At 36.4% G+C, this 14,287-nt stretch overlaps 1 protein-coding gene and 1 pseudogene across 3 annotated transcripts; both read left to right on the top strand.

The window, feature by feature from the left end:
• The first annotated feature begins 2,379 nt into the window (after positions 1 to 2,379).
• On the top strand, positions 2,380 to 5,116 carry LOC120205975 (cullin-4-like). Of its 3 annotated transcripts, XR_005524071.1 has the most exons (5): positions 2,380 to 2,886; positions 3,710 to 4,102; positions 4,180 to 4,392; positions 4,479 to 4,731; positions 4,936 to 5,116. XR_005524071.1 is itself a non-coding variant. In XM_039205728.1 (2 exons), exons 1-2 carry the CDS (start codon positions 2,562 to 2,564, stop codon positions 3,727 to 3,729), a joined length of 345 nt encoding a protein of 114 aa, XP_039061659.1. In that variant the 5' UTR covers positions 2,380 to 2,561; the 3' UTR covers positions 3,730 to 4,147. The 3 variants fall into 3 exon arrangements, 1 of the variants encoding a protein (XP_039061659.1); XR_005524070.1 differs by having other exon boundaries at positions 4,180 to 4,731; XM_039205728.1 differs by lacking the exons at positions 4,180 to 4,392; positions 4,479 to 4,731; positions 4,936 to 5,116 and having other exon boundaries at positions 3,710 to 4,147.
• Positions 5,117 to 6,990: 1,874 nt separating this feature from the next.
• Positions 6,991 to 10,516, top strand: LOC120205854 (annotated as a pseudogene).
• The last annotated feature ends 3,771 nt before the right edge of the window (positions 10,517 to 14,287 follow it).

The raw sequence follows: 14,287 nt of genomic DNA, 5'->3' as shown, positions 1-14,287 counted from the left end.
CTTGGCAATTTTTTTTTATTAAAATAGATTAGCTTAGACGGTATACCTCATTCAAAACTTTTCTATTCTTACGTGGAGGTATGTTCATATTATGTTTATATTAAGTTAAATTTGATTTAGTTTAAATCGATTTAAAAAAAAATTAAATTGATTATTTTTATAATTAAATATTGATGTTCTTTGAATAAATCTCAATTTATTAAATTTAAACATACCTTCCCCTCACCCCATTACATATGGGAATAGACTCAGTTAATTTATTAAATTTAAACATTCATAGAGTATGAAATTTGACTTTTTTTTTTAATTTTAATTATCTATTTTACTGATTATGTTTACCAAAATTTTATTTGTATTCACATATTTTATGTTGTTAATATATTTATCCAATTTAAATATTATTTTTAAATTCGTCACTTATCTTTAATATTGAGGAAAGATATTAAGATAAGTCAAACTAGCACGATGAAAGTTTTTAAATAGGATTGAATATTTTTTAATCTTATATAATTTCTTTGGGTAAAAAGAAAAAGAGCATATTGTAATTTAGACCTAGTGTGTGCTCACGCATGCCGTGGAGTCGAGGGATCTCCGACCGCCACACTTATCAACAACCCCAGCACCAACATATCTAGGGGATGGCAAAAAAACCCGAATCCGACGGGAAAAACTGAAAACTAAATTAAACGGGATGGAGAAAAACCGTTTATGCTTAACGGGGACGGGGACGGGGACGGGGAAAATTCGTTTATGCTAAACGGGGACGGGGACGGGGACGAGTTTGGTAATCCCCGCCCCGATTACCCAGCCCGATACCCGGCCCGATAAATATTAAAAATAATAATAATAATTATATATATATATAATATTAATAAATTTAATTTAAATTAAAAAATATATATAATATTTATATATTTAATTTAAATATATATATATATATATACCTGGCTAGATACCCGGCCCGATACCCGTTTAAATAACCGTTTATGCTAAAAGGGGATATCCGTTTCCCCGCGATTTCCCCCGATTACCCGATGGGGATCCCCGTTTAAATCTTCGTGATTTTTTAAACAGAGACATATACGAGTTTTTTAAACAGGGACGGGGAACCAATACCCGGCCCGTTGCCACCCTAAGCATATCTAACCTAATACAAAACTCTGGATATAATGCGAATTCTAGCTAGTACTCGGCCGCCCACAACCAGTTCAACTCGTACAATGGTGGCGCCTCCAAGATCAGCCCATCCAAGTCTTCAAAAGACAAGTCCTTCGTTAACGTGGAAACACGATCAACACCACTGCCGCCGCCATCAGGACCACCACTATAGTCGCTGCCTGTGACGGCAGTGCCATATGGCCCTTCAGCTGCCGGTTTCCACCAAGTCTTTAAAAGATAAGTCCAGGAACATTATTTGCTTCCGTTTTCCTACAGGAAAACGAGCTCTCATGTATCCAAGAGACGCAACAATCCTTGCCCGTAAGCCTTTGAACTACGGATTTGAAGCTACGGGGAACGGTTTCGACGTACCGAGTATCGATTAGACTGGTATACATAATTAAATAATTGTGTATTCGAAAGGTACCTAAATTCAAATTTAAAAATGTTTTCATTTGAAATAATCACAAATCTTAGGGTAATTATCTTTTATAAATCATAAAATCATGAAAGATATTTACCCAAAAGAAAAAAATTAGTGACAGATTCTTAATAGACTCCTTAGTTTAAATTAGTGACAGTTTCAAAAATACTTTTAAGGTTAGTCACACATATATTAATAATATAAATTTTTCGTATAAGGTTGTCACAAATAAAATTTTAAGGTGGGCACATTCAATAAAATAGGTAACTAACCAAAGAAAATTCGGAGTTCAAGGTGGGCACGTGCTACCTTGATCTAAGGGTGGATTTGCCATTGGCTCAAACGTTTATCAAAATGATTATTTTTGCAGATATTCTCTCGAATGCTTTAGCTCCAACATTTTATTTTAAAGCAAAAAGACTCCTAACATTGATTGAATAGTTACTTTAGTCTTTATTTTTTTGAGCATTTTGTCACTCGACATTTCCTTTTAGAATAAAAATGCTCCTATTTTGGAGTATTAATCATTTATTAACTAACTGATTTATAGAGGGATCTTTTTGCCTTAAAATAAAATATCAGTGACTAAAATAATCTAAAAAATAAAGATCAAAATAATTATTTTATCATAGATTTATTGATATTATGCGAAAATATCCACAACCCACCTATGGTTACTGGACCAGCTTAAAAAACCAATTACTCCAACTACGAATGGCCCAATTGGTCCAACTACAATAGCCCAGCAGGCACCCATCAAACATTGACACAGAGCAAAGGGTGATTGTTTTTCTTCTTTTTTGTTCTTCTCTCTTTTTCCCTGTGAAATCAATCAACCACTCGCTGCCTTCTCGATATCTTCTTCCTGTACCGTAAAAAAAGAAACATCAAGAGGGCGAAGAAAGAAAGAAAAAGAAGAAGGTAAATTAAATAAATATTTGAAGCTGGAAATTGTTACAATGCTTTGTTGATCACTTTCATGTCTCTCCCCCCAACCAAACGCTCTCTCAGCTCCAACGCCGCTGCTTCCCCCTCATCCTCCTCTTCTTCTTCTCGCTTTCAGCCACCGATGAAGAAAGCCAGGTCCCAAGCCGTGGCTTGCTCTCTCGACCCGAATAAGAACTGCCTTCACAACCACCACAACAACCAAGGCGACAACGACGTCGTTTTGGACCATTCGTCTATGGCCCTCGACTATGATTCCAAGTCCGACGATGCCCGTGCTCCCGCCGCCGCTATTTTGTCTCGCAAAAAGGCTATCCCACTTCAACCCGCCAAAAAGCTCGTCATCAAACTCGTTAAAGGTTTTTGTTTCCTTTTAATTGATCTCATTTCTTGTATAATTTATTATCTGGGTTTTTTATATAAGATTTTCTTATTTTCATTTAATTAGAGAATTTGATCTTAGCAATTTAGTGGCTTTGGTTGTTGGGTCGTTTTTGAATTAAAAAATTGGGGATTAGAGGAGTTGAATTTTGGAAACTAGGGGTTTTTTTGGGTCTTAAGATCTTAGGATAGGCAAATTTATGTTTATTGCTTTTACTGTTATACTGAGCTAACACTAATTAATTAAAATTGGATTGTGTCATTTAGGCTGTGTAAATTGAAACCTATTTCTTTGTAAGCATATATTTGATGTGTGCTTGCATAAGTATAATTAGTTACTTCATCTTTCCAAATAGCTAAATATGGATTTTAGTTAGCAGGTATTGATATTTCATATTAATAAGTCTACTTGCAAGGAACTGTAATCAGGTTTGAAGTATTTTTGGTTTTCTATGCAAATCTGATTATATATTGTTTATATGAACTAATTATAAGAAACTAGAACAGCATTGCATTTGCTAACGATGATAATACTTTGAACATATACTCATAAGGGTTTCTGATACAACTTTAACTTCTCATGGTTCTGTCACACCCCAATATGGGGTTAGATTTCTTTAAGTTTAAATATGTGAAATGATATGAAGTTAGTTGGCAAATAATTATTTTTATCATATCTTTATATTATTAAACAAATTGATGAGGATAGAGTAGGTAAAAGAGGACAAGTTGTTGAGTGGATTAGATTAATAATGACATTGTCTGGAACCTTATCGTTACCCTCACCACTCAAAATTCCAGCCTGTACAGCAGCTTCATAAGGAACAACTTCATCGGGGTTAACTTGGATCCTTCTCTACTACCTGAATCAAGATTCGAGTTTGGGCAGCATTGATTTCATTGAAGATGAACCTGTTCTACTGTCACAAGTCAAGGTTAGACAAGAATATGAGATTGACCTCACTATTTTTACTGGGCTATACCGATATCGACTAGGGGATGCGGCGGAAGTGAGCGGATTTCACAACAGGACATCAAAGCAGAATTTTATATGCAGGAAGAAGCTAATATGGGCTGTTAACATCGACAAAAACACCGAAAAGAACCTTCAGTTAGTGGTCGAGAGAGGGTCCGAGCTGTTAAGCAATCACCGAGCCGAGTTCGTCGATTTCACGAGCAGTGCCGAAGTCATGCGTAAGCCGGAACAGTAACGAACATTTTTAATAGTTGACCCAAGATAAGCCTCGTCAAATCTCTTTAATCTTTGTCAGGACCATGGAGCAGAAAAAGGTTGAAGAAGATGCAAAGAAAGGAGATGAATCTAAAGGAGAATCTGCTCAATAACCTCAAGAGGTTATCTTGAAAGTTTACATGCACGGTGAAGCTTGTGCTCAAGAGATCAAGAAACATATCAAAAGAATGAAAGGAAGGTGTTGTTCAGACCTCGTGTGGCGTTCGATCTGGATCAGGCACGAGACAAAACGGTGAGATAAGGAATTGAATCAGACTCGCGGAACGATTGACGGACATATTCGTTGATGAAAATGACGTGGATTTGTTGCTTCTACAGAACGATAGAGATGATAGGGTTCTTCAATGGTTACAAGCTTTAGATATGCAATTAATCGGCGATTGTTGAACCGATGAGAGGCTAAAACCTTTGTTGAAAGTCAACGTATCAAACAGCATCGCCGAGGATCGATTATTAGCTCATTTGAGTCGGTGCTTTGAGCCATCGGAAATTGGTATACTGGGGAGGTATTCTTGCATTCCATTGGTTTCAGTTTGAGTATGTGATAAAATGAGGAAGGCGAAATTACTAGGTTAGTCATCCAAGTTTGTTAAAATAAAACTTAATCTTGTCTTTTAGCTTTCGTATTATTATGATTATGACATAATGGTTTAAATAAGAATAATTTAGTCCATGGTGTTAGTAATTAAATATTATTGGCTCTTCAAGTTTTTAATTTTGCAAATTGAGTCCCCAAATTATTAATTAGATTCTAATAATTTATTTTTATGGAAAGGAAAATTATTTGAAGTCGTATTTGTACGGTGGATGGTCCGTGTTCATGAGAAAAAGATGGAAGTTAGAAATCAAGTTGGTGAGATTAAATTTAAGAGTTATATTTTGGTTGACGTCCTGAATCTGAAGTTTGTTTCGTCAAATTCGAACTCGGTAAGCTGTTTTTGACTGATTTATCACCCAATTCGATTCGTTTTTCGGAATTAAGTTCCGTTTTTTTTTGTAATTTCTGTTGATATGCATCTGAGGAATTATTGGAAGTTGATTTCAAGATCGAGGGCATTCAAATGGAAATTAATGGTCGATCAGTATGGCACGAAAATCGAGGTAATATTTTACTACCTCTTTATGCTTTATGGAACATGTTGATATTGGTAAATGCATGAATAAGATAACGTTGGTCACTTTTGTGGAGTTGAATAATTTATTCACTCGATATGAATGTGGTAGAAATTCTATAACTGAATACGGATCGAATGACTAATATAAAAGATTGAGGAATTGTTATAATTAAATTACAAGTTTGTGATAAGTGATAAAGAAATCAGCCTTGGATTTGTAACTTATATTTTATATCATCAAAGGTTAAATGTTAAAGGTACTTATATGAGAAATTATGAGAATATTTCGATTAGGTAAAATTACGAAATTACCCTTATGTTGGAAAATGACAAGAATTGTCCCTGAAAGTGGATTAGTAAATCTGAAAAGACATATTGATCTGATAAATTTATTGATGTGCATTAGAAATGTTAGTTTTACTTGGAAATTATGGATAACCGGTTTTTAACCTCAATAGGGATTTTGCAAGATAAAAGTGTTAAGGAATCATTTCAAGATCAGAGAATGTTCGAGGAAACAACTAACCATAGGATCTTTAAATTATAAGTATGCTCGTTAAGAGTTAATACCAAAATCATCTGGTTAAAAAATTACGAAAATGCCCTTGAAAGGTAAAAAATAGCTCGAGTTGACCCTGAATGAGAAAGTTCTTAGAGGATTTGTACTTAACTCAATGAATTACGTATTTAATTGTTAAGATCCTGTCTTTGTACATAAAATTTCTGATAACCTATTGGTAACATCTGAGAAGACAATCGATCTGAAAATCTTCGAGTTAAGAATAAATTATCGAGGGTGCTCTTTTGTAAGAATTATTTGAAAGGTCTGGAATAAATGATAAGTTGGAATTAAATAATAAGACAGAATTGAAGGAAAGAATTGAAATACACCGGATCTGTAAAATGATCAGAATACCCCTGTAATGAAAAAGACTCAAGAATATTACCAAGCTCAGGAATGATTGGATATCCTCGAGCTCTGAAAAGAATAGAATAAAACTGGGCACCAGAATGACCAAAATACCCTTATGACCTAAAATTAGTAGAAGTGTTGGATTAATTAAGGAATCCAAATAAACTTGGATATGGTATTGCTCTTAAAAGTTATGGATCACATATTAAAGCCGAGCAATCAATGCTAGTGTATATGTCAGTACGTGAAATGTATAGATGTTACTTGAATGCGTGTTCGTCTTCTCAAGTGTGGTTCAATGATAATTTTGAAAGTACTCAACTCAACTCTAGGTCGCATTCGATAATAAGAAATGAATATTTGTTAGACAAATCAACCACGAAGACCAATAAACGGAAGTACAATATATAAATGAAATTCAGAAACGTCTGGATTATCTGGAAAGCTCTGAAGTAATCGGGATAGACTTGACTGATAAACGAACTGAGTAACCTCAATGACTGAAGATTAAATAGGTGATTTGATGAGTTTGGGAACACTGTTGAACTTACATGATGAATTATCCTTATGGGTCATAAAACATGAATCAATTACGTATGTATTTCCTGATATCGTTGAAATATGGAAATGAAATAAAGACTATTGGAAGATCTATTCAGCGATGATTACGAAGATGATTTATGGACAAGAATTTTGGTATTAAAGAGTAAATACTCTGAAAAAGCAGTAAATTGACGGGTCAACATGCATTAGTTCAGAGAGCTTGTTCAGTTCGAATTGTTCGATAAACCGATCGATTAACATGGATTGTAAATGTCTTGAAGCTTCGTTTCTCCTTTATTAGCTCAAATCACTCTGGGCATTCTGGAACGCTTACCTGATGCACATGAATCATAGTGGAATTCTAAAGTATCAACTTTAAATGTCTGATTAGATCGGTTAATAATCGATTCTCTCCGATAAGACCTTGTTCTTAGAATCCGATCAAATTGCACGAGCTTCATGTTATCCTTACCGATAATTACAAAATGCCTCTGAAAAATACTTGGATCCTCTAGTGTGTTCCCTAATTATTACTGAACTGTTTTATTGGTTTTAATATGAGGTACACTGAGTTCTTTGGTTACTGTTTTATTGGTGCACCAATCTAATGTGATGATTTATGGAATTTGTATCAGGGTGCAATTGAACTTTTGGATTGAATTACAATAGTATAGCTCTGATCAAGATAATAAACAGAATGAGCCTAATGTGACTCTTGGGGCCCCAAGATACATTAGGTTGACTTCCCTTGCTATGTGCTTAGGGTAAGCTATATGAACTTGGACTTATGGGCTTAAGGATACAAGCTCTAAAGTTTATCCTTAGGTTGGCTTTCTTTTTGCTGTGTCTTAGAGTAAGCTATATGGAAAATAATATTGGAAATTACTGATGGTGTACAAGAAAAGAGTTTAAACTATAATTTTCAAAAGTTAAACTCTTTATGAATTTATGAGATTTACTGGACTATGATTTGTCTATTGTACCTATTATGATTTTATTGTATTGTTGGAACACACTAGACATCCTATTCGATATCCTAAAAACGTGATACTATGAATGCTTCCTATGAACTGAGATATTCATAGATTCTATTCGATGAACTACCAGTGGAACCTCAGATTATTCTGAAAATTTGTATACGTCTGATTCAATAAAAAAATTATGACTTTCCATTTATCTGCATGTCCTTTAGCATCATCAGGTAGTTCTGTATTACTGAGCTTTCCGAAGCTCACTCTATTACTCATCATTGCAGGTTAAAAGAATTGTATCAGTGCAGCTATCTATATCAATAAGGGAGTTTTTCCGGCGTTGCTTACAAAGTATGGTACATGTGATTAGGGGGCATGTAATTGTATTTTGTTTTATATACGAGTATGAAAACATGTTTTATTTCCGAACAATGATAAATCAATTTGTTAGTTACATGTTTTAATAAAAGTTTTAAATTTTCTGAGATTTTTACAGTGGGTCACTCCGGTGGCCCTAATGTGACACTCCAGATCGGATCGGGTTATCCGCATCGGTTTGAGGGGGGTTACAGGTTCTATGTAGCAAAACTGACATTGCCTACAATTTTTGAGGAGGAAACATGGGCAAAACTGAAGTCGGCCATTAATGCTATATTTCTGAAGCAACCAGATCCTTGTGACCTGGAGAAGCTTTATCAGGTGTCTCACTTTTTCCCCTTTCTCTTTATTTTGATTATGTAGCCATTTGCAGTGTGAGCAATATTGACCCTTGATAATTGGGTTTTCTCCCTTCAGGCTGTCAATGATCTTTGCCTGCACAAGATGGGAGGAAGTCTGTATCAACGAGTTGAAAAAGTGTGTGAAGAACATATATCTGCGGCATTAAGATCTTTGGTTGGGCAAAGCCCTAACCTGGTGGTTTTCTTATCACTTGTTAAGAAATGTTGGCAAGATCTTTGTGATCAGATGTTGATGATTCGTGGGTATAGCCTTGTACCTGGACAGAACATATGTTAAACAAAACCCAAATGTACATTCTTTGTGGGACACGGGCTTGCAACTCTTCTGTAAACATCTTTCTCTGGCTCAGGAAGTTGAGCACAAAACTGTCACCGGTCTTTTAAGGATGATTGAGAGTGAGAGGTAACTCTAATAAAATTCAAGTTGAAATGTGCAGAAAAAATTTCGTATTCAATTTTTCGTGGGTTCCAAAGTAACAACCTATGCAAAAAAGGCATAATAGTTTTAGATGGATATTGTAAGATTGGGTCTCATTGAGTGTTTCAGAACATATGGATGAACTATCCTTCTCTGGATGTTGTGGTTGGAAAGGTATGAAATGGTATAGTTGGGATAAACAAATGCTATGGTTTAACTTTGTATTGTTGTCTTTTCTATTGGTACATAAAACGTAATATGGTTGGATGAAATGGTATAGTTGGGATAAACAAGTATCCTTATTTCAAGTATGTTTTGGTGTCTCGTGAGCCATTTTTCTCCTGTAGTAATGGTTTATCTCTTTTTGTAATTTCTCTTCAAGCAGACAGGTTTAACATATTTCTGGTTTTTCTTTTAACCACTAGACTGTAGTTCTGATGTTGTTCAACTATGCTGAAAAGCTTAGCTTTCAAGACATTAAGGACTCTACTGGCATTGAGGATAAGGAGTTGAGGAGGACCTTGCAGTCCCTTGAATGTGGGAAAGTAAGAGTCCTGCAAAAGGTATGGCCATTATATTATTGGAATTACCATTATGATATCTTTTGTGATGGCAAAGTTAGTGACAACATCTTTCCTTTTTCATTCCTTTTTATGTTTGAATTTGTGTGCTGCAGTTGCCGAAAGGGAGGGACGTCGAAGATGATGATTCTTTCGTTTTCAATGAAGGATTTACTGCTCCTCTCTATCGTATAAAGGTACATCTATTTGCAAACTGAAGGTGGCTAAATATTTGTAAGAAACTACTGTTATTCTCATCTCTATGATTCCACTAAATTACCATAAAATGGTTTTGTACTGAATTTGACTTCAGTGATTGCCACTTACAATATTAAGCATCGAGCTGACTTTTCTTTTCAAAATGCAGGTAAATGCAATCCAGATGAAAGAGACAGTTGAGGAGAATACAAGCACCACTGAGAGAGTATTTCAAGACCGTCAGTATCAGGTTTGGCTTTGCTTCACTCTCACATTCTCTTCCTTTTTAGCAGTCCACTGAAAGAAAACGATATCACGTGGAGCTTAGTCTAATATATGTATTATCACTTGATTTATTGCAGATTGACGCTGCTATTGTCCGGATAATGAAGACAAGGAAAGTGCTGAGTCACACTCTTTTGATAACCGAACTCTTCCAACAGGTGATGTATATTCTGAAAATTGTGTATAACAAACAGGCCCTAAAGGGACACTAAGCTTTTAAGCTCCATTTGGGCATATCCATTTTTGAGAACACGTTTCTTTCATTGAACAACTTAAGTTTCCCATTAAACCGGCTGATTTGAAGAAAAGAATCGAGTCTCTCATCGACAGGGAGTACCTGGAGCGGGACAAGAACAACCCACAAATATACAATTACTTGGCATAATTTTCCATTTTTTACAACAGATATCACCTTGTAAATGACGGGAAACATTGGTCTCCTCCAATGAGACCGGAGCTGAAATCCATGTCAGATCCGTGTACAGTAACGTGTAGTGTTTATTTTGTTGCAATGGACATTGTAATTGTAAAGCATATTTAGCCTTTGTTCTGGCACTTCCCTGCAATGAGATTCACACTTGGATATTGTTAAAACTTAAATACCACTGATACATCTATAAGTCTTGTTACGTCTCCCCTTTGTTTAAGGGGCTGGGTTGAAGGGGATGAAGAAATACCAGGCTGAGACTGAAGATTGAGAGGGGCTTGGATCCCCGTCGGGGTCGTAATCAGGGTTAAGAGATCAGTCTATGGCTTTACGGTCATCCTAATATCACTCCTGGTATTGCAAGCAATCTTGATATCAACTTAAATTTTTTCTTAAAACAAAGTTTGAGTTACTAATTAAGGCTTGTTGATTCGATTAGTTCAATTTTTTGACATGATTAAATATTTGTCTATTTTTTTTACTTTTGGGTCTAATTTTGAATTCCATCCCTCTACTTAGGGTTGAAGCCATGCCTCTAATGACCCTTAATAACAGTTACGATAGAGGCAACATGAGACCCGAAAGAACCCTGCGGTGACGATGCCAATTATTGAAAGTCAACCTAAGCATTGTTTCCCTGCATCAACATTCAGAACCTAGTCCAAAACAGACCATGGATTTTCCAGTTCCAATTACTTATAGCTATAGGATTCTGTGATGAACACAATTACAAGTTTTCAAACTCGAAATAAAGCTTAAGCAAGGGAAAAGATCAATCAAAACACATATCACGTAAGTTTAAAACCAAACTGAAGAACTCATATATCAGCAACATTAAAAGTTCAAGCACGAACACGGGTTTCCCATACACAATCAGTATGATGAGGAAGGCAACAAAGACGACTCCCTTATTGATCTAGTAGTAGTTCATTATATCAGAGCAAACCACACGCTGGACCTTCTTACTCTTCAGCACCACACCGATTTCTGCAGAAGATGTCGATTTGACAAAATTGTCACGAAGCGGAAGCTCTTTTAGCTGAAGATTCTCCGGTTCTTGCATGAACACCGTGGGCAATTCGTGGTTTTTTGTTGGCATTCACTGTGTTATCAGCTACGGAGGGCCTCTTGCTGCCGTCAACAGTTGACAAGCTTCTGTCAGATTGATCAACTTTTTCCGTGCTTGGGAATGGTGAAGGACCTGGTGAAAGGTACAAACAAGCGATAGAGATGATCTGGATTTGTTATAGCAAAGGTGGGGATTTGGAAGCTTAACAAGACCGAAACCATGGGTTCTCTTCAAGGCATCTCATCTCGAGAGGTTAGTGGTAGACCACCCTGACTAATCTGAAATTCATCAATATTAAACTGACAAACTCCATTTGATCCCAAACATGCCAAAGAAGATATACCAACGCCAATGGTTACAAGTTACTACACTACCAGATGTAACATATATAACAGAAGTCATGGCAGCACTGGCACCAGCACAAACAAATGATCTCGGAGCCGAAGAGCTACACCATAAGAAGACTTGAAAATCTGAGTTTGAGGAACTCCGGGATTACCACCAGTGGATCTGTTCCATCCAGCTTGGCTTGCTTCCTTCAAGCGGAACATTGTACAGAAGTCAATTGGAGGTGGAGCTCGAGCGATTGGAGTCAGGTTGTTTGCACCAGCCGAGTTCTGTTCGCTGATCGGTAGGGGGATAGGAGGTTTCCTATTGATGTCGATAATTACTAGTTCAACCATGAAAATTCAAGCCTCTCAATAACCCATTGCTTTGATGAACCTGAGCTGGCTACCTAGAGCTTAATAATTCATGGTAGTGCTTGAGAAGAAGCACAAAACTCAGCTCCTTTCAAGATGAGATGGAGACCAGAAAACTAATGTAGACCTCGCAGTGAGGACGACAGTCTTATTCTTCATTTTATAAAACTTCGAGGTGAAGAAATAATTCATAGTGGTTAACATCAATCAATTAAACAATTATAATAAAAGCCATTTGGGAAAATAAACCATAAAAAGCATAAATGGGAAATAAAATTGTCATAGGTGAGATCCTTGCTAAAACAGAATTAAAATCTGCCTCGTCCATAATAACCCACATTTAGGGCAGTCATAAATGACAATCAAGAGAATCAAAATCTAGGCTAAACAAATGTCAAACACCGTGTAGAAAGGGCACTGACTACACTTTCAATTCATCATTGAGGAACTTGAATTTTCCTGGTTGTTCTAGTAATTCCATCGACGTCTACAGGAGCCCTCCAATACCCCAACCAAAAAGCCAACAGCAGATGTCCTTGTATCAAGATAACATAGCGCTTTCACGAATGGCTGCTAGCAACAGAAATGCCAGGAATAAATATCATCAAAACAAGCTTCCTCATTTTAGTGAAATAACCACTTAGATACAACTATAGATCCCATGACAGATGAATTGGAAGTGTAGAAGATGTTTTACTCGAAGGAGAAATTTGAGTTGTTTTACTCAAAGGAGAAACCATGTATTTCTACTCGATATTTATTGTAATAGAGACATTTTAATCTAGACGGGTGTGTGCATAAGTAAACTACTTTAAAACATGCGTTATAACAACTAAGCTACATTTTATTTGTTTTTGCGAATCACCACACATCTGGTTAAAGAATGTCGTTTCTCAACAAGCTAGCGGCACAAGCCTGAAGGCAAGGAATCCTAATTGCAAAGCACAAATATGATTCATTCACCCCACATTCTATTCACTACTTTGTTAACATGCACTAGTCTTCAATAACTATAACTCTACGATCCATCCCATCCATTGTGGACATTATACATTAACCTTTTTTCTGCTGTCCTTAGCCCTAGAAGGCCTAACAATTGTCCAGCATCGTATCCCATATAACCAGCAGACACAACTAATCTGAATCTGTTATACATTAGAGGAAACAATTTAAGCAAATGGACAATAAAAGGGGTTGGAAGGAATTAAGTCGAAACCTTTATATTCAAGTGACAACGAGAAAACCTGTAGGTGACAACGCCAAATATTGAAGGTCAACCGAAGCATTATTTCCCGGCATCTGCAATCGGAACCAAGTCAAAAACCGACCATGAATTTTCAAGTTACAGTTACTTCTATGCCTATATGATTCTACAAAAACCATAAGAACACAGTTAGGAAATTTCAAAGTCTAAAGATTATAAGGATCGTTTAGCTACTGCTGTACGAAGAATGGCCTCTTCGACAATTGACATAAACGCTTTCTTGAACGGGAAGCTGACTGAAGAAATCTATATGAGTCAACCCCCAGGTTTTGAGCAAAGAGGTGAGAATGGAGAGGAGCTAGTGTGCTGTCTGAAGAAATATCTGTACTGACTTCGACAAGCACCGAGAGCTTGGTTTGATACTCTGAAAACCTTCTTGGTAACAAGGTTAGGCTTTGTTGTATCCAAGCTGATTCCTCTTTGTTCATCAAACTCGAGAGTTTGCAAGTATTCTAATGTGACATTGTCATCACTGGGTGCAAGATAACTAAAGTGGATGTCATAGTGCAACAGATCAACACTGAATTCACTCTTAAGAATTAAGGACACGAGAGAATCGAATCAGCTGGACCTTCCTCTTCAGCGGCAACACCAGTTTCTGCACCGATTCAACGGAATTGTCGGATGATGAGCTCTTTTAGCTGAAGAGCCTCCAGTTCCACTGAGCCTCGGGAAATTCTTGGTTTTTTGTTGGCATTCACTTGATTGTCAGCAACACAGGGCCTTTGCTGCTTCCTTCAACAATTAACAAGCTTCCACTAATAGAAACAAGATATAATAGTATTTTTAATAAAAGAAAAAAGACTTGGGTGTTCCTTACTTTTCACGGCATCCGAGCACCTTCGTGTTCACCAAAAAGATAAACAAAACAATGAAATGAAGCATCTTACCATAGGAATACTCCACAAGAGACGACATGGGTA

Source organism: Hibiscus syriacus, unplaced genomic scaffold (genome assembly GCF_006381635.1).
Source record: "Hibiscus syriacus cultivar Baekdansim isolate YM2019G1 unplaced genomic scaffold, ASM638163v2 tig00013285_pilon, whole genome shotgun sequence".
Lineage (NCBI taxonomy): Eukaryota > Viridiplantae > Streptophyta > Magnoliopsida > Malvales > Malvaceae > Hibiscus > Hibiscus syriacus.
The sequence above is the reverse complement of the archived record's forward strand: the minus strand, read 5'-3'. Positions and strand labels throughout refer to the sequence as shown.